At 39.4% G+C, this 27,173-nt stretch overlaps 1 protein-coding gene across 6 annotated transcripts in view; it reads right to left on the minus strand.

Moving 5' to 3' along the window:
- cntn1a (contactin 1a) overlaps positions 1-27,173 on the minus strand; it is an 81,485-nt gene that overhangs the window by 17,255 nt on the left and 37,057 nt on the right. For 5 of the 6 annotated variants that reach the window (XM_036576311.1, XM_036576312.1, XM_036576315.1 and 2 more), the window contains 12 exons: positions 25,701-25,833; positions 24,184-24,222; positions 13,592-13,718; positions 10,234-10,415; positions 9,731-9,826; positions 8,882-9,088; positions 6,680-6,779; positions 6,265-6,446; positions 4,369-4,493; positions 3,442-3,559; positions 2,598-2,748; positions 498-625 (listed from right to left, as the gene is read on the minus strand). In XM_036576311.1, the coding sequence (XP_036432204.1) occupies positions 498-625; positions 2,598-2,748; positions 3,442-3,559; positions 4,369-4,493; positions 6,265-6,446; positions 6,680-6,779; positions 8,882-9,088; positions 9,731-9,826; positions 10,234-10,415; positions 13,592-13,718; positions 24,184-24,222; positions 25,701-25,755 (1,510 nt within the window). In that variant the 5' untranslated portion in view covers positions 25,756-25,833. Of the gene's footprint in view, positions 1-497; positions 626-2,597; positions 2,749-3,441; positions 3,560-4,368; positions 4,494-6,264; positions 6,447-6,679; positions 6,780-8,881; positions 9,089-9,730; positions 9,827-10,233; positions 10,416-13,591; positions 13,719-17,072; positions 17,176-24,183; positions 24,223-25,700; positions 25,834-27,173 lie in introns of those variants that run through there. The other variant, XM_036576316.1, reaches the window with a different exon arrangement.

Genomic DNA, 27,173 nt, shown 5'->3' on the forward strand with positions numbered 1-27,173 from the left:
TCACAGTAGGACGTCTTCACTGAGCAAGAAAATTACACCAAATTCAGAATCTCTATCTGTACCCACAGGCCATTATAATCAGAACAAGGCACAAAAGATGGAACTGAGAGTTACATTCTTTCTCTCTCTCTCTTTCACACGTACAAACACAAACTATAATGATAACTGAACCAGGTTGTAGGATTTATGTCTTACGTAAGGACACCATAAATCCAAATTAATCTTCTAATGTCTTGTACAGACACTTCCATTACACTGACAAAGACATGGCAGTCAGATTTTTACTAATCTTTCTCTGCAAACATTAATTATGTATTGTCTTTATCAGTACAATACAGCACACATCTTTTTGTAGCAGGTTTCATAAATGTGCTTATCACAGCATTAGTGTACATTTCACAGTGTGGCATCTCCAAACATAAGCCATATATTTTTAACTGTGCACTGCTATTCAGAACACAAACAGACTGGCAGAGCTTTAGTTTTTAGCCTCTTACCTGTCACCAAGAGGGATCCAGTACTGTTGGCCTTCCCTCTGTCATTCTCAGCAAAGCATGTGTATTTTCCCTCATCTGACTTGGTAATGTTACGGATCTCCAGACTTCCATCCTCCCAAATAAATATCCTATCATTAAACACATGGGCTTGCAGTTTATTTTCACTAGCTTACCTTTAAAAACAAGCTACAGGTAACACACACATCATATAGTTAACATACTCCAAGAAAATACACGCAATATCTCTGATAGAGGAGCTGAAAAATCAAATGAACACAAATGTCTCCTCACCCCTAACGTAGTGAACTGGCCACGACATGTTTGGTGCCTGAAGTTTGCGCCTTTAATGTTATACCGGATATACGCTGTGAATGTAGCTAGCAAGTAACGAAAGCTTAGACCTCACTAATTTAACTGTGAAAACTGACCGCTTAGTCATCACACATTTGTCTAAAATCATATTCAGTTGTAAGGTAATCTCAAACAGACTTGCTGGAGTTTAAGTTTCCATGACTTGTTAGCTACATTAGCCTTGTAGGTTTACCTAAGAATCATACGTCATGACTGATCAACTGCATTTGGAGTAAGGGGAGAATGAAAATTACATATTTTGCCAAATGATTCCTCGATTTTTTTAGAATTTCTGCATAATTACATTTTTAAAATGTAAACTGGTTCATTCAGAGTAGTTTGCCGTTTGAGAGAAACTTTGTTGCTTAAATTGCTCAAAACTGTGGTGACAGGAACTGGACGTCTCAAGCATTTCATGTCTATGTATTCTACCTCACAAAGTTACATTGCCTGATGCCCGAAATATTGATTTATGATAGTTTTGAGATACAGTTTCTGGTCTAAATTGTATTTTTTTTAAATCCATTCATGGTATATAGGTATAAACAGTGCATTTTAAGGCAAAATAGTGTCCAAAGAAAAACTATTTTCTTCAGATTTACTACTATTTTAAAACATTACTGGTCATTTTGGATAGTAAATTAAATGGCTATGTTTGCACTGAAAACATTGCAACTCCTATCTCCACCACTGTAAAGAAATTCAAGTTGGCAACTTTCTTTACAGTACACAATTTGACAATGTTATCCAACATGTAAGGCTGTTTTCATACCTAGTTCATTTGCCAAAGTCTGAGCCTGAGCTTGGATTTTTGTGATTTAGTATTTTTTTCATTGGTCATATATATATATATAACCAATGAAAATAGAGATACTTAATGTCTATATGTATCACAGTCAAAGCAATACTAATAAAACTGACTTGATATCTGCTTCTTCTTTAAAACTAAAACTAAACCGGAATAAAAAACTAAAATGAAAAATATATTGAAATTTAAACACTGTAATAACTTCAGTTTGGTGCATACCATAACAATGCATTCCCACCAAGCTGAACCAGTGTTCATTTGTAAGCGAAATGAGACCCACCATTTTTGCCAAACTTTGGTTCATTTGTTTAGTGCGCACTCGAGTGTGGGTGGAGTGTTCACACCTTTCAAACTAAAGAAAAAGCTTGATAGGTCCGCATCAAATGAGGTAGGTATAAAAGTGCCCTAAGAGTCAAGCCCACTGATGATCATTCTTTACCAAAACTCACTACTCATTCACAAATAACAACTGAGTAATCCTGCTTCATCTCCTGACTTTACCGTGGCTTTTACTACAACTCTATCAAGATTATGTTGCCCTTGACCAGGCCATATGTTTCTGTAGACTAAGCACTGGCCAGTGAGGGATCGGATTAGTCCTTGTGTTATCTCAGAGAAATCAACTCTCACTCAGCAAGAGTCTGTCCTGGCTGAGGGTCTTAAGACAGAGCTTAGCACTGGTGCTCTAAGGTAACTTAAACTGAAGGAAACACTTCCAAACTGGACGCTAACTTGGTCACCTGATTTAAAAGTGGTTACTGCTTTATGAGAGCTCTGTAAGACCTTGGGTCCTTAAAGTAAAACAAAGTTGTCACAAAAACTGAACTTACCCTGATATTTCACTGGGTTCTTGAACAAACTTCAGCATTGTTAGAAAATCAGGAATTTGTAGGAAAACTAATGCTACAGTTTAACTGATGCAATGTGACTGTATCTCCTACCTGCTGGAGTTGGAGAGCAGCTCAGTGCCTTTGCTCCAAGAGAACGTGGGTCTGGGTGCTGCTCTGGGTTTACACTCAATCACCACATGGCCATTCTTTGCCCCCAGGATCCTCTGCTTCACTGGGTTCAACTCGAATGAGGGAGAGCTCGCTAATGACAGGAAACATCACTGAGTTATCAGAGTTTGGGTTTACTCCCAGAACATGCAGAGAAATTCCTGCAAGGCCAGGAGATTCTCTTTATATTTTGTTTACAATTACTCGTTTATAATCAATTACTTCATTAAAACATTAATTGATTAAAATTTAGTAATGTATTTGTTATTTGAATGATAACCAGGGTATCTGCAGGTCATTATACAGCCATGTTTTGTAGCCTAAAGATTCTCCACCCAAAGAAGAGGAAACCCTCACCAGCAGGATCCCTTGAATGCACACGTTTGTAGTTACAAACTGTGTGTATATATGATGTAAAATTAAATGTTTGACGTTGCAAGTTGTGGTATATGAAGTTAAAGTGTATAAGAACTAAACGATTTTGTTTAACTAAGTCTAAGATGAACAGATCAGCAGACAGCTAACAAGCTAACAGATTTCTCCAATAATACTTCACTAGGCTTTACCGAAGGATTCTGTAAAACTGCAATATACAAAGTAATGAATGTGACACTTGAATGTCTGTTTCAAGCTTAAACTGCTGATGTATAAGCGAAGCAGGCAGTTTTGCTCGTATATTTGATAGTGACAGCCCAAACTGTGTTTGTTTGAACAGTGTCATCTTATTAACTTAAATCTGAGAAAGAATGTTAAGACAGCAGGACCCCACGAGCACGAAGCAGCTCACCAAACACTCGCAATTCAGCGTTGGCATAGATCACTCCGTGGCGGTTCTCAGCGATGCACTGGTACATCCCAGAGTCGTAAAATGTCATATCTGTGAAGCGTAGCTCATGCTTGCCATACTGTCAGGAGGAAATAAGCAGAGAATCATTTATGTTTCATAATATAATATACAGATGATTTTCAAGAACCTGGTGTCAAGGATTACTCAACAAATAATTCTCTCAAATAACAGAAAAAATCCTTAAAATGACATTTTCCCCCAGTATGGAAATCACTCTTTACTGAGGAAATACCAAATTACTGAACTGAATAAGAGATATTTGTTGTTATTCCCTATTAAAGCTGCTCTAGCGACAACTGAAACCTTTGTGACAGCACTACCTGTGTAACATTTGTCACTGCTGATGCTTCACTGTTCGTGTACTGATGTCAGTGAGATAATGAGGTTTGGATTTGCATGCAGAGTGTGTTTAGAGGGTAGCCCCTGCTGTGCTATGCCCCCTCCATACACTCCCAGCCTTCTGGAACCGAAATGCCTGTTGCCAGTGGTGTTATGCAATCGTGTCGGCACCCGCTCAGAATCGAGATGCAGCCTGGAGTTTGTGCCTCATTGACTCTTTGCCCTACTTGAGAGAGCTAAGAGCCAAAGACCTGCCATGCCTAAAGCTAGAACAGCCCCTACACACGTTTCCCTGACACCAATCAAAATGTAGAATTTGATGTGTTTGGTTTTTTGTGCTTGTTGACCAATTGTACAGTTCACTTTCTCATCCTTACGGATGCAACAACTAACATAAGAACTTCCATGTTTGTTGTGAAAAGTTGGAGTACCTCTGTGAACTTGATTCAATAAGGTTAGTGCCAACACTAAGCCACTCTGAGCTTTAGTGAAAACAGTCTGAGGATGGAGAAAATGTGAGGCTCATACCATTTGGCCATTCTTCAGGAAGTATATTTGAGGTTTGGGTTTTCCGCCGGCTAGGCAGGACAATGTGTAGTCACTGCCAATGCCCTTCTCGCTGCTACTGATATGCTCTACCCAGTCTGGAGGAGCTGTAAGAGAAAAACTCTAAATGAGCATGCATGTCTAGGAAAGAAGGATTAAAGATCCCATATATCCCAAATACTTTCAAGGACATGACACTTTTGAGGCTGCAGATTAAACCACGATGTGGCTTTAATTATAACTCTGACAACTAGGCTCAGAAATTAAATTGGAATTTTCCCCAGTTTGTTTGTCACATATTCAAGTATATTTTAACCACTTTTTTCAAGAAGACAACATAACTGCAGTACACACTCTTACATGTCCTAAATGTCTAAGTGGGCTTTGGGCTGCCCAATAAATCAGATTTTTATTGCTATTGCGATATATGTTTCTGTGATAAACATACTGTTAAGGGCTAACAAAAATACCTTACATGTGCAACACTAAAGTGACATACTGCATTTAGCCTAAGTCCAATGGCTACTTCCTAGCACTGGACTTTAACCCTGGTTTCCTATGTAGAGAACAAGTAACTTAAACAGGCAATTACAAAACATGCATGTGCACAGCTCAAACTACTCTATGATGAACTACAAGTCTGCAAGAATGCTTAAAAAACATTATTCTCTGTGTGGTGTGTAAAATGCACAAACTGCATGGTAAACTGTAAGAAGCAGTTATGGCTACTGTCACAACAAATCTGCATCACCATAAAGAGCTTTTTAAGGAATTAAATACACATTTCTTTTCTTTTATAGGCCTATATTGATAATTAAAATACGCATATTTATTCATGTTTGTAGCATGACTGCAAACACAAACCGAAAAGGCTGTTCAGGGAACCCTGACTTTATACACTGCAGCACCTCACGAAACTCACATTTCACAGGCCACAAATTCTCCATGAGGGGGGGGCATTAGCAGTCAAATAGGCACTGATGCTTCATAAGTGTTGTCGCACTGAGTTGAGGCAAAGAAAGTCTCTAATTCACACGCATGGCTGCAGTGTGCAGCACTGGTCAGCCAAACAGCTAAACTAGCAGCTTACTTTACTAGATAATATACGTATAAAAATTACACATTTATTAGCTCAATATACCACGCAACAGCCACATCTGTAATGTTGGCTTATCAAAATTCCATCATCTGAAGCAGAGAACATATTTTTGCCTGTTACTGTTAAAAGCAGGCATGTCGCTTTGTTGAAACTGTGTTAAAGAGATCTGCTAATGAGCTGTCGGATGTTTGAAAATATTAGATTGTTGTTTTCTTAGCATTCTTCAATGCTTTTGGTAGCTGCTGAAACCCTAATCACAACACAAACTTTCTTAACCCGATTACAAATCTTAGATGTAAGATATTTAACATTAAATTGTTCAACTTTTCATTTTTACAGTGAGTATTTGTGACGTATGAATATTGTGACTGTTGCAACAAAACATTGTATCTCCAAAATAACTTTACATGAGAAGGAACAACATTCTACACTTTAGTGTATGTTAAAGTAATACAGTTTTATTGCAAATCACTTTCGGCATTTCTGTTTGCCTGTTCATCAATGAAATTTTCAATGTAAAGAGCAGCGGCCACCGTTTAACTAAAAGTTGATAAGATAGTGACAATAAACATAAATAGTTTCTTTCCATGATGACTTTACTATACATTGCCTCCACAATTCCTGCTGCAAGAAACACTGTTGAAGTAAATGGCCTCAAAATATTATAAAATCAGCATTACCATAAAACTATCTTTGCCTTTGGCACTGTGCTTTACCAGTACAGTCAAAGCTGTGAATTTACCCAGGTTCTAGGTTCTTCCCTTTGGCAACAGTCTTACCTTCCACATAGAGATGTGCCTTGTGCCAGTCTTTGCCTTTGGAGTTGATCACCTCACACTCATACATGCCCTCGTCCTCAAACTGTACGTTAAAGAGATGAAGCAGCCCTCCCACCGTGCTGATCTCATGGTGGGCTGGCAGTGCTCCATCCACTTTCCTCCATCTGATCTGTGGGATGGGACTGGGGATCAAACAGCAACACACAAGGCATTCACCAACAAAAACAAACAAAATGAGCTCGAAACACTGAGTCTTTTAGAGCTAGTACGTTTGGGGGAAAAAAATCAGCTTGTTTAACTGGAAATTTCTCATAACTAAGTGGGGTCAATAAATGTGAAACTGAATGACTTTCTGAACTCTACTGACATGCCCTTATAATGCAACTGTCAGCAAAACACAAGCAAAAGGACTCACTTTCCCAACGCAAAACACTCCAGGGTGATGTTCTGGCCAACTAGCGCGTATGTGTCTGGGAACTTCACTTTGATATCGGCTGGGTACTTCCGAATGGGACCTGGCAGAAACAGTATACAGCATCACCCTGCTGAGTCACCTGTTTCACAAGCCACCTCTGGGGTCTGTCTCTGCCTCCACTTCCACATTACTCACAGTCAATAGAAACACACGGTGACATCATTTTGTTTGGTGTCAATCTGGGTAGCATGCTTGGTGTTTCGGTTCAAAATATTTGGCTATGCTATGACAGCTCAGGCACGATAGGCAGGAAACAGACATGAACACACTAATGAACACACACACACAGCCAAGCATGGCTCTAAATATGGGGCAAGACGGAGCCTAGGGCTTGTGCTGCTCTACAGTGTTGTAGTCACTGGCGACCATATGCATGAGAGAATAGGGGGGGGTGTATGTGTGGAGACTCTCTGAAAGTACTAAAAAAACAAAGGCTTTTCTGCTCCTGTCTGCATGTCCTCCAGATATTTTGTCTGCCACAACATCTTACATACGATAATAAACTCATATTCACTGTTTTAATGCAAATTGCCTAACACCAGCCTTTAGTTAGACGAGTCAAGTCATGGCCACTAGTGTCTCACAGCTATTTTTTGTTACTGTTGCGGCTAAAATGCTTAATTTTGCAGGTATTTGCAACAATTTTCACACGTTGTTTCTTTTTTTTGCAATAAAACTGCAGACATTTGTGATGACTATGATCCTGATAAAGAGTTTTTTAGTATTTTATATTAAATTGATGTAATGAAACTACCCAGAGGAAAGAACAATAAAAAATGAGATCTCCTTAATATTGCTATAGTTTTTTCTAGACAACAATGAGATCAGACCTAAAGAGAATGTAGACTTTTGCTTAAGGCTTCTGCTGCTCAGCTATTTCTTCTGAGAAAAAGAAGCAGGCAATCTCACGATTCTCTTCTTCAGTTGGTGTAGAGATCTAATAAAGTCACACATTGTGCTCTCTTTTTTGTCTAATGCTATTTCTCTGATTTCCATAAGTCTCCTGAGCCTTCAAAGAGCAACATTAGAGCAATAAAATCGTCCTTTGGGTACTCAAACGTAAAATAAGCACCATATTTTATACGGTGAAATATTCAGGAGAGATGGGAAAAAGAAGTAAAATAAAGTGCTCTTAAACTGGCCGGGGTGAACTAAATGATTATTACAACATTTTTGCATATTGTTAAAAATTAATTATTGATTATAAGGCGTTGCACACAGCACACAGTATGCAGCACAAAAAGACTTCAAGTAATTGTGAACGCACTTAAACAAGCTACACATTTAATTATGGCAATAATGTGATGATAGGACAAAACTGATAACCCTTACAAATACAGCAGGGGTTGGGTGAATTTGCGTCAATACGTGATCGCTAATTCCTGGAGGGGCTGTCAAGTTAGTGGGAAAGGACTAAAACTTATGTAAGCATAAATGTGAAAAAGGACATTTAATCTCTTTCGCAGTATCTTTACAAATTAACTTGATGTGTGATTTATTGTTTAGGCATTCTGGAAAAAGTTGGGGAATATCCTTTTTACACAAAACATGCATTAAAAAGCAGGCCTTGTTTCAGAATCCAAACAGGGGATAATTGATGGGCTGACAAAAGGAACTCCGGGGAACAGCAACAACCGCCCCCTTTCCAAATTTCCTCGCTTTTATTCCTTTCTTCACAACTCCTTCCAGCTTTATACAAACAAGCTCTCGCACACAAAAGCCTCTTGACTGCTTAAATTGTGGTTTCTATTAGAGGCAAAAACATAATCAATCACAACTTCCGTCCAGTCAGTGTTGCCTAGAAGACCTAAGAAAAAAAAAATATAGCACTGACACCTTAGTGATCTAAACAGACTGTAGTCACACTATTTCTTAAAATAATGCATCAGTCTTCTTTAAAATAGTATGATGTCTATGCCTCTGTAAAAGAGATGCAGTGTAGAGGTGGAAAAAGTCATAATGTTGATGGATAAGTGTCTCTTTTGTGAATTACTTTAGCTGCTTTGACATGGCAATTTATTACATCTCCTCCTATGCAATCTATGCACGTAAACTGATTTTTGCTGCATATGACTCATTTTAATGAACTGTTTTTACTCCCTTTCACTGAAACGCTGAGTAAGAAGAGAGTTAATGGCTTACGCTCAGCCAGAGGGACCAGAGGAATGAACTTGCTGAAGACACTCTTGGCGATAGAGGGGCTTGAGACGAAGCAGGAGTAATTCCCACTGTCGGAGGCCTCTACTTTAGAGATGTACAGATTCCCTGTGGTCTGAGAGACAAAGCGGCGCTTGTCCAGACGGATGAAGATGGGAAACTCATTCAGCATCCAGCGAAAGGAAAGATCATCTAAACAGAGAAGATAAAAGAAGTACAAACGCTAAGAATGTTCATGAACTCTGACCTTAGCAACTAAATGTCTTTTTTGTATTTTTGGGTGGCATTTCCACTTCCTTAGGTGTAAATGTTATAAAGATACAGTGGGATCCAAAAGTCTGAGAGAACACTGAAAGTCTTGGAATCTGTTAGAATTTTTAAAAATTTAAAACAAAGAAATGTTATGGCAGGTAAAATGAAGGAAAATGTTCAAGATTTTGCACTATTTCAAATTTAGGCAAATTTGTGACACTGACCCCATATTTCGGCCTTTGTACAAAAATGTCTGATGTTTTTTTTTTGTCTTTTTCCTTCAACAGAAACACAGTTGAAACGACTCTCAGGTGGATTTGATCTACTCATCAGAGGCTTTTACACAAACACACTGTCATTAAACCAAATGACAGAAGTACAAAATATAATAATTTTCAAAGATTCTACTCAAATTGTAATATTTGTTATAATTGTTATAATAATATAATTTGTAATGAAATATAGTGTATTGTATTGTTATATTAGAATTAATGCCAAATAGAAGTGCTTTCACTAGGGGTCTTAGACTTTTGAAACCCTCTATATTCTTAAGAGATTTTAAATTTTATATATATAATTTACTTGGAAAATGTGGAGGAGGGGCACATAACAATACCACCCCCTGACCCTCTTTCACGTACACAGCCTCTCGTTCCTCTGTGGAGAACATGTCCAGATCTAGAGAGACACAGAATGAAATTAGTTTAGGCTCTTTCAGAATCAGTCATTATGGCTCTCCACACCCGATCTGAGCTGATGACCTTTGATAATAATGCTGCACATTTTTTACAAACAAAAGAAGGAAAACACAGCTTCGTGTAGTTTGCATCATCATCAGTTCTGACTGAAACCCATAATTCAGCAGAATCCACACAAGCATTTAAAAAGGTTGACAGCAGAAATTAATTTCTGCCTCTCCTCAACAAACACTGCCCGTAGCTAAAAGGCATAAGCTTAGGTTTTTTGGAAATGCTACCTAAGTGTTTGCGTAACACTTAATGAAGAACAAAAAGTTCAGGCCAGATTCAGTGGACCAATAGCAGCATTACGTAATGGTGTGACTTGGCCTTGTCACGGTCACTCACATCCAAACTGGACGGATGCCTCCCGGCTGATGACGGTGCCAAACTCATTGGTTGCTAGGCAGGAGTAATTCCCAGCATGCTTGCTCTTGTCAGGGTTACTGATGACCAGGTTCCCCCCCACCACAGTGTAGTGGTTATCACTACCATCCTGGACATCAATCTTCCAGCTATTCAGACTCCACCTGCACAGAAGGATAGTAGCTGTGCATTACACAAGCAAGATGCGATAAAGCAATGCATTAGCAGCTTTCATTTCACATGGTGTATAAAAACCCAGAAAAGCAAGACATCTTACTAAAAAACTGATAAATTTCCTATTAACTGTGCAGCAGATATGTGAGTAATCCGCAGCTGAATACACAGAGTTGTGCAAATGCTCTGCATTAACCAAGGCTTTCCGTACAAGGAAGAACTGCCACGTTTCTTGCCATCTGTTTTGGCTACGAATGCTCAACCCTGCAGGTGACCTTGAGGGGGTGCCAGCTCAACAGGAAATGAGCTGGAAATGGTTAATCTCATTCTTCAAATGGCCTCTGATCTTTCAGGCAGCTTGGGATAGAGTGAAGGTAACAGAGAGGTGCCGGAGGGGAAAATTGAGTTAAGGAGGGCGGGTGCTGAGAGGGACAGAGTTACAGCAGTGGATTAATCTGAGGCGCAGAAAGGGTCAAACCCCACATGGAAATGGAGTGCGAAAGGGGGCAGATGATGTCTGAGGGTCAAGGCCCACTGCTGATGAACAAGGTGAAGAGTAATGGGACCAGTTGAGTGGAATGGAGGCTCAGCCAGAGGTGGCTAAAGTCTAAAGCACAACAGTGTTCCAGCATGATCTGGTTGTTTTGTTCTACAGTCTGGCTCTTCAAGGTTTACATTTTTTTTTAAAAAAGGGTGTTTTCAGATGTTTCAGATGATGCTTTACACTTGGCTCACTGTAAGGCTGGGTGCACACTGCCACTTTGCACTCAGCGGTGCTACGTCATCATCACAAGATTAAAAACCATCCACCTGACGCCGGGTGTATTTGCACACATTTTGTAAAAAAGAAAAAAAAAACAAAAGAGGCATGTTTATTCATTATGCTAAAAAAATGAAGATCCAGTGAAAACAAAAGTGGTCACAGGTCACGCGTCATATCAGTCTTGAAGTAAAGACCATTAGAGGCGAGTCCAGGTCAAGACCAAGAACAGGACATATTGAGCCCAAGTCAAGACCAAGAGATTGTAGTAGTCAAGTCTGAGTCAAGCCCAAAACTAGATTAAGATTTTTTTTTTTTCAAAATATAAAAGGAAAAAAAAAGAAAGAGCGAAAAACCGAAATCTATAATGTAGGTCACTATACATTCATTTTCATTCATTATACATGATATCCATTTCTAAATAAGTAAAATATTAAATAATACAGTCAAAAATATTTTGAATTATTATTATAGAATAGTCTTTGCATTGTAACTGTAGGAACTAAATAATGGTGAGGTTATTCTCTGTACTATCTTCTCTAAAACTTGTTCAGAATCACCATCTAAAATCTAATGAACATAAAACAACATACAACATTAATCCATTTTTAATAATAAATGAAAACACAGTGATGATTTCATGCTGAGCTGCCCTTAGGGGATATTTGAATTTTTAAGCAAAGAACATCAGCAAACAAGTAATACCAAGTTAAGCCATCATGGAAAGGATCAATTAGATCCTCAACCATCAGCAGACATAAGACCGTGACTGTTAAATACATCATATGCAACAGCTGTCTTACTGGCTGCACTTTTGATAGGTCAGTGGCAATTTGGGTCAAAGTTGAATCTGACAGGACTTTGAGCAGCGGAAAGGTAGAAAAAACAGCAAAGCAGCAAATCCAAGTGGCAATGTCAAGGTGAAGTGGCACCGCTCTCTCCACAGACAAATAAATGCATCACCAGCGCAAAGCACTTTCTTGCCACTTGCCATCTGAGAGAGCCCTAAAGGTAATGGTTATATACAGAACCTCAACAACAACTCAAAAACCAATAGAACGTTTAAGTGTTTCTTTGATTTTTTTTCTAGATCACTGTACTGTCGGTACACTTCAGTTTTTTATCATCATTTTTATGCATCTAGTTATCCAGCGATATGGTGATGCAATATACCATTAGAAAGCTTGAAATCTCAGGATTTGATTCCCACAAACCATTTTGTTTGTCTGTTATTTACAGCAGTTCCGATTGTCTCATTTGCAACATAAGCACCAAATGTGCAAATGCTGGCAAATCTTTGGGTCCTTACCTTCAAAGCCTTGCTGCTATGCACAGACATCATAATCTAAAATATGTGGGCTGATAACACGGCAAGAGTCAGAGATCAGTTTAGAGATCTATGAAACCTCCATTCTAGCATTCTAGTGTTAGTCTGTGTCAGCAATTCATACGATTATTTTGACAACTGAGTGTTATCTCAATTTGCGGTTGATGAGACCAAAATCATGACTGAAGCCCAAAGAATGTGGGAACGGCACTCTTTTTACTTTGGCTATGTTGTTTTAGGCAAAAATGGGGTAACACTTAAAAGGTTAATGTGTGCCACGTGTGTTCTATTTAAACTACAGTTCCCCTCCATAATGAAGATGATCAGTTATTGCATTCTTTATTGCTTCAATTACTCTTATCTCAATTATTATTATTATTATAATGTTTATTTCCATGATGACAAACCTGTTGTTCGTAATTCTTTAAAGACCTTTTTTAAAACAGCCCTCTGCCACACCAAAAAGAGCTGTTACAAGTCATAGCAGTGGCACAGCTATGGAAAGGGGGGCTTGGTTACAGGGTGAGGAGGTCAGCTGAGTATTAGGAGACATTGCTATAGTGCAGTTGACAGCATTCAATTAGCCAACTAGCCTACTTCGTTGTAGCTACTGAGATTGCATGTACCTGCCTGGTTACTATAACAGCAGACAGCATACCATGGCAGGTATTGTCTAATTAACTAGAGGCCAATACATTGCAGCAGACCGCTGTAATATATAAGACCATTCTCCCTTTTTGTGTTTCAGCAGTACTGGACTTTTTTGTTACCACAGCCGGTTTGCTGAAGGCTTTCAAGTGAGAAAGCCTTGGACCCCCAGGCCCCCCGTAGCTATCCCTCTGTGTCCTAGAACATTTTTGGTACTATACAAAACCCTATTTGCTTGATTTTACACATAAATAATGGTTTTTAAATGTAGCTAATGAGTACCTTGCAGTGTAAAGTCCAAAGGACTAACCTTATAATCAATTTCTTACAAGTGCTACTGCTGTACAACAGAGAGTTAGCTATGCATTCAAATGTTAGGTTTGCTAACTAGAGCAGTAAAGCCCAGCATGGATAGTTAGAGCATATGTTACTTGTATGTGGCAGGTGGGCTGGCTCGTGCTCGGCAGCTCATGATTATCTTGTCCTCCGGTGCCTCCTCGGGGTAGATGGTGTTGACTGGCTGCTCCTCAAACACAGGTCCATAGCCCGTGGAATCATCTACGAAAGACACATGCAGACAAACAAATAAGCAGTGATAGAAATTTAGTGTGTGACAGACACAGAGAATGAGGGAGAGAATGCACTTTCAGAAAAGTAGTGTCGTTCTTCTCAAGCTGTCATGCTCAGTGGAGGTGACTGGGTTCAAAATGCCTCCAGCCTGTTTAAGATGCATCTTATGTCCTGCAACCACAGGGCTGTTATGAGAAGAAAGAGGTCAGGGAGCGGACTGAGATTTTCCACACCAACACTACAAGCCATGTCTGAAGCCTGCAAGTCAGGTCATCAGCAGCTATCAAAGCACACATGGCTGCAAGCTTTAAGTGAGAATAAAATTATATTGTCATAATTTGGCACCATAAATTTCAACACCGGCATTCACAGAATGCCTACATAATCTGTATATGTGTTAAAGATTACATAATTATTCATCAATTACCTACAACATAATCAAGCATAGCACAGCATTTTAAATGGCAAGCTTAATGTTGTGCAGAGGGGCCTGAAAATTTGCTGCATTTTTTATTAGATTGAGTAAGTTTTTGTGGTCAATGTTATGTAAGGCATGCCCAACTTTGCAGTTGTGAGCGGAGCACAGATGGGTCAGTCAGACTTTAACACAAGAAAAAGCAAGTTAGCCTTTCCTTTGATTTCTATATTATATATATATCAGGGTCGACACTGACTAATGCCCACTGGACCCTGGCATTAAATGTGACATTTCATGCTTTGTTCACGAAAAAAAAAAGTTGAATTTTCACATATTCACAAATATCAATCACTAATAAACTACTTCAACCTCTAGCACAAAATCCAGAGCCAGTTAGTCATTCACTAAATCAGATTCTGTCAGAATTCTTTCTAGAACAAATAATTTCTTTGTCAGCCAGTCAGTGGGATAGAATAATAAAAACCTTAATCTGGCTGACTATACCATGAAAAAACTAGGACCCCTTCGTGTCGTTTCCTTGTTTGACTGGTATAATGAAAATAACGAAAAATAGAGAGAAAGATGAAGCACAACTGGGGACTCATAGCAAAAAGCAGCACCTGACTGTTTTTGGTACTCAAAAAATGCTTGTTGATTATAAAAACAATGTACATACGATAAACATTTCTTTAATTTTTGCCACAAGATTCATTAGTTTAGGGTCCGAATCTTTAGGCTAAACAAAGAATGTTTCAGTTTATACAACAGTTAGTTCCGGCCACGCAAGCTGATTAGTTGAGAAGCGTTCTAACTGTGCTGTTATTTCGCCATAACGTCACAGTTTTTTCACAAACACTGTATTACTCCGCTGAGATGCCGTTGCTAAGCAACGACTTTGACAGCTGTAGGAGACGCTCAAGACATTTGAACGTTTTTACTTCTTACTTTGCCACAAACAGAAAATGGATACTTTAAGATCACATTTGACCGACAGCCGATTTGGTCAGACTCTGAAGATGAGACTGCACTACATTCCTAAACTTATGGCTCAGTCTGTACTTCAGAAGGTGAGGCTTACAGCACACGGAGCTCGTTACTCTGACGTAGCAACAAGCTGCTTGTTAAGGATCTACAATTTGGCGGAAGGAATTGCTAACATTAAAACATTAAATGTCACGTTCAAGGCCCAATTGATTAATTTCTTATTTTATTTATTTACCTGTTGTATAAAAGCAACAGAACACTGGAGGTTGTGTGTTATTTCGGCTGTGGTGTTATTTTGTGATAACACATTCCCTCTCGTGTTCTATTGCTTAAGTAAAATAACCCAGAATCCCCATTCATTCTAACTCAAGTCCAGATGTTCCTAAAACGCTTCTTTCTACAGAATATTTCTTATATCGAGCTGATAAATTCAAATTATGGCATGTCTTGGGCCACAACCTTTTCTAAGCTGAAATACTATGAATGTTTGGGCTACACTTAACTTACTGACCTCACGTTCCACAATTCAGCTTCTTTATGTATGTAAAATCCATCAAAAGGATAGGCTACCTATTGGCACACAAAGCATAGACTTATGCAAATAGCATCATTAAAATGTTCATTACTGTACTACCAACTGCCATAATAACCCAGTCAGCTAGAATAATTTCTCAAACGACTCCATCTGAAATGAAGACTTCAATCAACCTGCCAATTCCATTAGCGACATGCTAGGCTAATTGGCCTCAGTCAGTCACTGGGGAGGCAAACATCAAACGCCAGTGTTCATGGAGTCAGACACAAACACAATCCAAGGTGATGAATAACTAATGAGCCAAAATGTTGTATTGCAAATTATTCCCGTAGATCCAGAGTCAGTATGCATGCGCGTCACTGAGTTTGCTCAAAACCTTGACTCTCACCCGAAGAAGCCTCACTGTCTGCTTTATGACGTCTCACTTATTCATCACTAAGTGCATCACTATCTGCAGAAGAGATCGTGAACATGTCAAAATGTGACAACCTTTAGAAATTCATCACAAAAAGAACAGAGGAACATCCTGGCACCACAATAAAAGGCTCCAACCCTAACAAAGTGACTTTGAATCCCTTTTTTATATGAAATAATAGTGTAAGAATAGGGGGGAATTTTCCTGAAATGGGCATCAGGGCTTTGTGGTATTAAATCTGACAGGTGGCACGATCACAGCAATTCAATCCTAGCTTTCCGCTGAGAGCCAATCTGTGAAAAGGTGCTTCAAGAACACAGAGGAGAAAGCAGAAAGGCTGAAAAGGCGTGGGGTTGAGCAGAGAACTCGCTTCATACAGAGAAATAATAGCGATTTCTCTCATCCGAGAAACGAGTATCAAAAGAGACAGATGGCAGGGAGCTGTATTCGACAGGGCACAGAGGGCAGAGTGCCTGAATAACAGGCAATCTCTTCTCTCTTCTTCCTTCTCTCTCTCTTGGTATCTGTAGTATCTTTTTATCTGTTTCTCTGTCTTTATCTGCCCCTGCTTCTCTCCTTTCCTCCCTCTCCTCCTGTCTGACTTGCTATCTCTCTCTGTGTTACAGCTAAAAGGGGCCACAGTGCAGCACAGAAAGAGTACCCCAGTGAAAAAAAGAGAAAGTAACTGCTCAAGCAAGACAAAAAAGTAAGAAAGAGTGCTTTTGGGTCCCATTTCTGCTGGCCAATTACTTTATGTAGCAGCAGTTATTTTCCAAGCGTACAAGCAGACCAGGGAGCACCATATGTAGTAAAATTCTGAAAATTGTGACACCGTTTCTGAGACTTCAGCAAAACTATGACCACTTGCAGCTGTAAGTGGGCATACTTATTAGCGGAATGAAAACGAGAATATTTCATTAAAATTATGTTTTAAAAAGTGTCATTTTAAAAAGCTTAAGGAAAGTACAAATCCGGGAAAGCACCACTTACAGTAATAACTACTGTGCATGTAATCCGGTCCTGTTCATCACCAATACAGGCAATTCCAACTAGTCCATCAGTAGGCAGCGAAAGGAAAGCTCCTGTCCGTGGGCTTCTGAAAGTCTGTCCTGTTTTCGACTGACTCAATCCACAGACAGGCGGCCTATTCAGCATCATAATACACAGTAAAAAGGCCCAGGCATTTGGGCCTCATTTAAATTTCAAATTGCCGAGCTCATATTGCTCAAATCCAGCCCAATCTCTTTCGCTCTCTCCTTTTCTTTCTCTCTCTGTCTGCACTGGTGTAGGACTGTCTAATGGAAACATCAATTATTCATATGTTTGGGTAATTTTAGCAGCATTAAATTCCCAGGGATTATCATATAAAGGCATTTAACTAGCCCACAGCTCATGTAGGACTCATGTACATCCTGCCGATGTACATCCCGACTTGAACATGTCTAAAAATAGAGTGAAACCCAATACCAGAGCATTTCTCCCTAATGGAAATGGATATTTGTTTATTTCCATGCATGCGCATTTCCATTGTACTCTACTTGTGAGAGCAAACAAACATTCTTTAAGGTTGGAAGAACTTGGCGGTTCTCTGACTCTTGAAGTCAGACACACCTTTGCCGCTGAGAATATTGTTGCTTTTCTGCTGACAGAAACTTATGCTCCTTTAAAAACAGTAGTAATGACATGCACATCAGCAGAGTCTTCCTCTTTGAATTGTGCAGGCATACTCATATATATATAGGTCACTGAGAATGTTACATAACCACCGTTCTGAATATTGTATAGCTCATACACACCGCAGGGCTTTCAGAATCAAGCCAAACAAAACATAAAGTTGTAAATTTGTAAATATAGACAGAGACAGAGAGAAAAAGACAGCGCAAGAGAGAGAGCGCAAAAGAAGACAACCCATATGTCAGCCAAATGAGGATATGTTACAGTCACAGCGTTCCCTTTGCTACCTGTCACTAGAGCTTGAAATATCTGCCCAAACCCAAAGGTCCGCGACTGCTCATGTCGACTTCCGTCAGTTTCTGACGTCTGTATCCCAGAGAACAACCTTCAGGGCCTTCTAGGCCTTTAGAAAAGGCCTAATGACTTCTGAGAACTAAAAAATACTTGGCTGTAACCTTTGGTTCATTTTTATTCAGTGGAATCATGCTTGTATTGCTTGTAAACAATGCCAAGTGGAAAACTGGCCAATCAGGAATTGTTTTTCTCCGTAGTATCTAGGATGGCATAGCTAAGTGAGCTCTCCTGCTTGTTAGTACTTCAAGCGTTGAAGAGAAGTCCTAACATGTTAGATTAACTATCAGCATTAGTACTTGACAGGTGAATCACACATTCATGTTTTGATTTACAATAGTTGGGACTGACTTTGCGAGAACAATATCACTCTAGGCCTTCTGGAAGTCCTAGATATGTTAATGACTGTGAATACAACTGGCAGCCTGAACAACGGGTTGTTAAAAATGAGGAACAGGGGAAGCAGCTCCATACCAGCCTCAATGCTGATGGAGTCACTGTGAAACCGCTCCATTGTAAAATATATGCCAGTATGTCTGTCACAGACACAGAAGTAAAACATGTAATGTCTTTTAGAAGCTTCGAGCAGGTTCAAATCTCCCCTGCATGAGATGTACTCCTTCGTCTCATTTGCAAGATAAGCACCGAACGAGCGAATGCTAGCAAACCTTGAGTCCTTATCTTCAAATATCTTCTCCTTGCTGATATCCACAGAGACATCATAATCCAAAACGTCATTTTACTAACACGGCAAGAGTGAGAGATCAGTTTAGAGATCTATGAGTCAAGTGGAAACAAACTCCTGTATTCTAGCCTCTGTTAGTCTGTCCGTAATTCATACAATTAGTCTGACAGTTGCGAAAAACTCGAGGATGCCACCTTTCAAATGAGACCAAGATCATGGTTGTGGCACAAAGTAGTGGGAACAGAGCTCCTTTAACTTTGGGTATCCCGTTTCAGGCAAAAATGGGGTGAAAGTTAAAAGGTTAAAACAGTTTTTAATTTTGCGTACTGGAGTCACAAATGGGCGGCAGTGGCCATGTGGGCAGCGCTGCCGCCTCACAGCAAGAAGGGCATGGGTTTGATTCACTAAACAAGTAACTAGAGTCTTTTCTGTGTGGAGTTTGCATGTTGTCCAGGTGCTCCAGTTTTCACCCACAGTCAAAAGACATGCAGTCAGGACAACTGCAGAAACTAAGTTGCCCCTGGGTGTTAGTGTGTATGTCTGCATGTCCATCACCCTGTGATGGACTGGCAACCTGTCCAGGGTGTTTTATGCCTTCCGTCCAATGAACACTGGGATAGGCTCCAGCACCCTGCTGAACCCACAAGGATAAGCAGCTTAGAAGATGGATGTATAGAGTCACACACTAGCGTTGTTGACTGAATTTAGCACCAAGGTCCAAGGAAAACAGTAAATGGGTTTGGTACAGTACAATTTAGTGCCGCCGAAAGGATATATTTTTATATGTTCAATATGTAACAAGTTCTGTGTAAAGAAATACAGTTTCAGGATCAGTACAGGAAGTTTTTCCAGACAAGAAATGTTTGGGATGCTGTTAAAAAGTATTATTTGATTCATACATTCGTTAAAGTGGTATTTTATTCTGGACAGCTACTATTTCACTAATCATATTATGTTATTTTTAATTTTATTTGTCTGTGATCTAATGATGGTTAACACTGGTGCTATGCGGTAGTTCAACCAGAGCTATCCAGGATTTATTTAACACTTTGGGTAATGAGTGGCCAGTTTGAATCAGGCACAGACAACTTTATCAGGTGCTGGGTTTTTTGGGGGTGTATTTAGCTTCAGACCAAAATTTCAGTCCTGGTTAAAGATCTGCTTGTCACTTTATTATATTAATTAAATTAAACTTTGATAGAATATAAGTGAAGACATCCCTCAACCAACACTTGCACTCACCAACACTTGAGGGCAGTAAGTTTGAAAGACAGGTGTTAAAGTTAGTCATGGATTGCATGATGACATGCAGCACAGCCTGAAATGAAGGATGACTTCTGCTCCTATCATCTGCCAGCAGACTGCGTGAGTGGAATGCTTTAAAGCTAAGCTACATGACTTTTACTTAATGAGCAAAAGGAGTCATCTTTGAGTGAGCACAGAAGCTCAGCTGCACACATACTTGCTGGTAATATGGAACACGCTGCGGAATATGAAGATAAGAGGTCGGGATGCACTCTGATTTAGATTTCAAAATGAATGCATTCTTGCTAATTAGTGGCTTATCAGCGTCTTATTCTTGAGAAATGGAAGATATGTTTCGGCTTATGCTGCCCTAAGCATCACAACATGATTCTGCATGCAAATGTTCCTCACTGGCTCAGTCTGAAAGAGGAGAGTGAGCATGTAAGCCAGTCCTCCATTAGACAGCAATCAGGATAATGGGCCTGTATGAATATGAGCAGACTTCATCAATCATCTAGTCTCTGGCAAGTCTTACTTATCATCACCACAGGATTCACTTCTCAAGACAACAGGTTGTGATGTCACCATTTGAAGACCCCAGGGAGTAAGTGCAGAGAATTAGCCAATAGGAAATAAATGTCAGTACATGTTTATCTCAACAGTAAATAATGAAATAAAATAATAAATAATAAATAAAAATATTTTTCTAAATACTGTCTACCAATAGCTACCAAAAACAGGCCAATCCATACCAGCTCTAATCACTTTTCCACAGTCTCTAAAGCCAGGCTTAGGCTAGGCTTTCTCAGTTCCAAGCCTTCAGGCTACAGAACCCATAGTGCTTATTCAAGCCAAAAGTGGCTGAAGCACATGAGGAAAAACCTTGATTCTGATGGGGCTACAGTATGATCCTGTATTTAAAAAACTTCTTTAATAAAAAGTTATTTAATACACTGCATACATAATATATCATTAGGGCTGCATTTTTACTGTCAAAACTTGGTGAAGGATGTGTCTTCATGGACGTGAGTGAATTATCTTCTGTTGTCATCGTATCTTCATCAGTGCAATATTGATTTTGCATTTGAGGCCTAAAAATAAAGCAGGACCTTTGTTTTTGACTTGCGTGTGACATTAATATGTAAAGACGTACTACGTGATCCGAAAAACTATGCATCATCTTAAGGAGCTTATAAGGAATTAAATATATTTTTTTTTAGAAAAAGCTGTTCAGGGAATGCACACTGCTTTTTAAACAGCTTTACAGTGCATAGAAATGTGCTTGCAATTATGATGTTAACTGTTGTTTCAGAATTTTTATTACACACTTTGCACACATTACTTTCTATTTGCTTAAATGATGGGTTAGATTTTATTACAAAGTGGACTTGCTGCCATATTACCACTATGATATAAAAAGTGTATTCATCATATATCTGTCACATAGTTAAAAAAAGAGCATGATTTTGACAAAAATGTATGGTTGGCAGACTGTATGAATACCTGTGACTCATCAGAGTATTCATCATAACATCAGTGAATAATCAGCGTGCTCTCATAGCACACAGCAGCAATATCTGTCATTTACAGGCCACTCATCTTTTGAGTGAATTATATGACAGCCTTTTGTGAGACCATGTTTCGACTATGATAATGATAAAAAAGCCTACTCTGCGCAGCTCTAGCCACAAAACGACTTGCTATTTTAATACTATCACTAGGCACACACTATGATACAGTCTGTGGATGCATAAAGGATAATTTAAATGGCTAATGCTGTTGTTTTCTAATATATACGTAATCGGCATCACATAATGATTTATGCAATGACATAACTAAATAGCTATGTAATTAACTGCATTATCGACAGGTTCAAATCTGCTCTCTGCGTAAGACTATACATCGCCAAAAATGCACTATATGGCCAAAAGTATGTGGACACCCCTCCTAATGAGTTTGGGTGTTTTAGCCACACCTATTGCAAACAGGTGTTTAAAATCAAGCACAATACCATGCAATCTCCATAGACAAACAGTGGCAATCCAACGGGTCGAACTGAAGAGCTCTGTGACTTTAAACATGGCACTGTCAAAGAATCTGTCAAAGTCAGTTTGTGACATTTCTGCTCTGCTAGATTTACCCTAGTCAACGTAAGTGCTATTGTTGTGAAGTGGAAGCATCTAGGAGCAACAACAGCTTAGCTATGAAGTAGCAGACCAAGTAAATTCATAGTTTGGGGCTGCCGAGTGCTGAAGCTCGTAGCGCATAAAAATCGCCTAGCCTCTGTTACATCACTCAAACCACATCTGGAAGCAACATCAGCACAATAACTGTGCATCAGAAGTTTCATGACATGAGTTTTCACAGCCAAGCAGCTGCATACAAGCCTAAGATCACTAAGTGCAATCCCAAGCGTCAGCTGGAGTGGTGTAAAGCACCCAGTCACTGAACTCCAGAGCAGTGGGAATGTGTTCTGCAGAACAAAGAATCGCGTCTCATTATCCAGCAGTCAGATGGACCAATCTGGGTTTGGTAGAAGCCAAGAGAACACTTTCTATTAGAATGCATAGCGCCAGCAGTAAGTTTGGTGGAGGAGAGATAATGGGCTGAGGCTGTTCTTCAGAGTGTAGGCTGGGCAACTTGGTTCCAGTGAAGGGTAATGTTCATGTTACCATATACAAAGACACTTTAAACAACTATATGCTTCCAACTTTGTGGGAACAGTTTGGGGAAGGCCCTTTTTCTGTTCCAGCATGTGGCCCTAAGCACAAAGCAAGGTTCATAAGGACATGGTTTGAACAGTTTGGTGTGGAGGAGCTCCAGTGTTCTGCACAAAGCCCTCACTTCATCCCGACTGAACATCTTTGGGAAGAAGTGGAATGGAACATCAGCACCTCACAAATTCTCACAGACACACTGTAAAATCTTGTGGAAAGTAATTCCAAAAGAGTGGAGGCTTGTATAGCACCAAAGGGGAGGAAACTTTACATTAACCCCTATGGTTTTGGAAGCTCATATACGTGTGATGGTCAGCTGTAATTGTCCACATACTTTTGGCCATATAGTGTATCTTTTCATCAAAATCAAATCATAATAAAGTATGTCCTGTTATACTTACAGCTACAAATATACAAGACAGTAATTATCAACTACAAAATGTATACACGTGAAAAATGATTACAAAATGCGAGCATGACTCCCAAATGAAACTCCATGTTCTTAACATTTCATCTTCGTACACTAAATCTGAGCAGGACGCTGACCCTGACTGTCAGGCTGCCACAGAGTGCGATATGAAGCCCTGGAGCTACCTCTACATTAGCTCTGTGTCTAAATGTCCAAGTCTCTTTCTCTGACTTCCTTTCCATGATTTATGCACTGCACTTTATGCAAGCTTGTCAAGGAGAACACGTGTGTAGAAGTTAAAAATAACTAGCCAAATCATTCTAGGTCACTTTAAATCAGGAGAAGAGTGCAAAGATACAAGCAATACAAAGGCCACAAGAAAGCACCTAACAAGCTAGCTCCCCAGGGTTTGAATATTGTGTATAAAAGCAAGAGTCAAATGCACAAAGAAGATCAAAGGCCCAATGAGAAATGCTAAATGTCTGCCTGCCAAATAACATGCGACTCTCACAAGGCTTTGATGGTAAAATAGAGGAGTGGGGAGGTGGGGGGAGCGAGAGTCTGAAAATGGAAATGGCAAACATGAGAGGACAGAACTGCATGCCAAGGAGACATGTAGCTATCTCTTTAATCCTTCGCCCCCCGTAATGCTCTCTTTTCAGACTCAGGCAGGGTTGTATGCAAAAGCCTGGCTGAATGCAGATGGCCTCTCAGTCAGAACTGAGTTTGCTGTGAATGAATCACGGATAACAGAGACAAGAACCGTTCTCGTTGACGCCTCTCACATTTGAACAGATTTTTAAATGAAAACCGCAGATTCACTTTAGATTTTCATCCTTATAAGCAATCACAGTTCAACTATGTTGTTGTGAGACTATTTTTTTGCTCACTGAATATTCTTACACTGCATTTTGGGACACTCCTCTCACTTAAACACAGTGCAGCTGGTAACCAACGCTGACAACCTGTGGATTTCAGATACAATAAACAGTCATAAAGTCAAATATTGATACTACTCACCACTAAAGATTCCAGAAGGATCACCATACACAACCGCAGCTGAAAGGAAAGAAAATGTAGGGCTGAAACACTGTAAAACAGCTGAAGTTATTAATATCATATTATATTGCCATTTTAAAGGCCATGAAATACTACTACATACAGCACTGTGTACATGTCAGAAAATACACTTTATTTAATTTAATTTGTAAAAGTTATTAACTCTTCAGGAGTTATTTTTGAGAAGATATATAGACAGATTTAAAATAATTTACTTCCAAGATGGGAGAAGTCAAAGGAAAATATGGAGACAGGAGAAAAAAAATACAGTACTACAAATAAATACACCTTCTGGACCACCAAAACTGTCAACATCAGATAAACAGTTCTTAAAGCTTTCATCTTTCAGAGAGAGGAGAAAATCAATCTCCACTCTTACTAACATCATTAAATGCAACCAGATTTGAAGGTGTAGAAAAATATGACCTCAGATTTCTTTGAAAAAATCAAGTCTCCTGTAAAGAATGGAAGTTGCAATAAAGGCAAAAGGTGGACACACTAAATGCTGAAAAGTTTAATATTATATTTCGTTGTTGAGGATTCTGTGTAATTTTCTGTTAAATATCTGTTTTCTGCTTTTATTCCTGATGCTGATAAGTGAACAACTTGGTCAATCAGTTGGAATTTTTTTACTGCAAATAAAACAAACGAAGGGTGGTCTCACTGGTACAAATTACAGAATTGAATAACACTAGCGCTAAATCACATATCAATTTTTTACACATCCTTACAAGTATTTATATTCATCATGTCTTAATGGATTAAAGCTGGGTAAAGCTCCACAGATCTTTCTTCCTAATAATTTATATGGTCTGCTTCCACAGCAAGTGAACATTGTATCCAGTGCTGTTTCTGAATCAGGACCACAGATGCTGTGCAGATTATTTTTTTTAAAACAGAAGCACAAGCAGTCAGCGGCTAACCTTGACCTATAGATATTAACATAGTCATGGTCGATTGTGAGTCATCATATTTTAAAGGGAAATGATGCCTTTTTCTGTCACTCAAAATCTCTCTAAAGGTTAGTCATCCTTGATAAATGCCACATTATAGATTCTAAACACGCATTCTACATAGCCACGCATACTCCAACACTGTCCTTCGCTAAATTAGACTTTGAGCTCAGCAGAAAAATGTCAGTTCCATCTTAATAACGGATAGGGGCTAATACACTGCAGCTGTATCTGATAGGTCTGGGCAGTGCCCTCTGTCTAGCTTGTTCTCTGATGTCCTGGCTCTAACCCAGTAAACACAGCTTTCTCCTGGCCGGACAAGAAATTGCTGCTGTTAATCAGCTGGAACGTCTCTTGGTGGAGTAATGCGAAGAGACAGCAATATTCTAATCTGGATGCAATTAGCCAGAGCTAGCACGCTAGTCACGCAGTGCTGTGATAAACAGAGAAGGGGGAGTAGGGAAGGAGCGAGAGAGTGGAGCAGGGGGGGAGGAGAGAACAAGAGACAGTATGAAGCATACTCACGGCTGGAGGAGAGTGTGAGGGATAGAGCTAGCAGGAGCGAAGTGAGGTGACACATGGTTGTGGGGTGAAGGAGCTCCAGAAGAATGGTTTACAGTGGAAGCTGCAGTGACATTAGCAGGTGTGGCAGGATTACCTAAAACGAGACAAAAGTGTGAATTCAGATAATGAGCAAAACAAGCCAAAACTGAGGGATACTGGCTATTATTGCTAAACGAGGACCAACATACTCCACAACACCCTGCTAACCCACAGCACTACATCAGGAATTTTAGTGATGGACTAAAACATCCTGCCTTCAAAGAGAAATTCCACCATTTTTTCACAACCTCTTTATAATTAAATCATTCAGATGTAAACAGAGTAACTCAGAGTGGTTTGATGTAAAATGGTTTGCTGTAGAAAAACGTACTGACTCTTTCTTTACTGTGGTGGTGACAGGAACCATGGGTCATGATGTCTACAACACAAATCTGGACATTTTATTTACTGTTCAAATTGACCAGTGAATCTACACGTCTTCCACCTTTTTATATGTAATGTTGACGATGGTAAAATAGTGGTAAATCTCTATTTTGCCTTACAGCACCCTGCATGTCCTTCTCTACTGTTAATGGATTCTTAAAAATACATTTTAGACCAATACTTCAACTCAAACCTATCATGAAAAATGTCAGGCATCAGGCAGGGTACTGTAACCACTTCATGGCGATTTTAGAAACTTCAGACACCTGGTTCCTATGGGCACCACTGTGAATTCTGACTTCCTGAGTTTGTCTAGAACAGAGCATTTCACATCAACCACTCTCAGTGTATTGTTTTACATCTTAATTGTGTAATTATGCAGAAATCTTTGAAAAAAGCAGTGGAATTACCCTTTAAGATAAACTCTTCATCTTTCATAACTTTCTGGCCAAGTCATCTCATAATTTATCTCACCTCAGCCTTTATCTCAAAAACAGCAAGTTTGTGAAGATTTAGCTGATACCAAACAAGATACAATGGGATAACATGCAGCCTCTTCAAGACTCTCTGGTGGAGTACTGAACTCAGGCATCTCATGGTTCATTTAAATGTCTCCCCATTTTTGCCTGAAAAGACACACCCAAAGTAAAATGAGTGCTGGTCCCACATATAGTTAATATAGTCATGATCTTGGGCTCATTTAAAAGTTTTTTTCCCAACCAGTACCAGAAGCTGAACTGAAGTAGAACTGATCTCTGAGACTGAGACTGAAAACTGAGAGCGAACACTTAGTGGAACATTTGAGAGAAGCTAAACAGCTTAACAAAAATTCTGATTTACTATTTGATGTTTTAGAATCTCATGAGACACATCAAACCGCCACTAATGCACAAGCTGATTTCTCTGCTCTCTCCTTCTGGACAAACTTTATGCAAATTAGTTGAGTGACATCAAATCAGACTGTTGATGTGTGGAGCGGTAACTGATTGTGTCACGCCCACAGTCACGCCC

The sequence above is a fragment of the Colossoma macropomum genome, unplaced genomic scaffold (assembly GCF_904425465.1).
Source record: "Colossoma macropomum unplaced genomic scaffold, Colossoma_macropomum, whole genome shotgun sequence".
Classification (NCBI taxonomy): domain Eukaryota; kingdom Metazoa; phylum Chordata; class Actinopteri; order Characiformes; family Serrasalmidae; genus Colossoma; species Colossoma macropomum.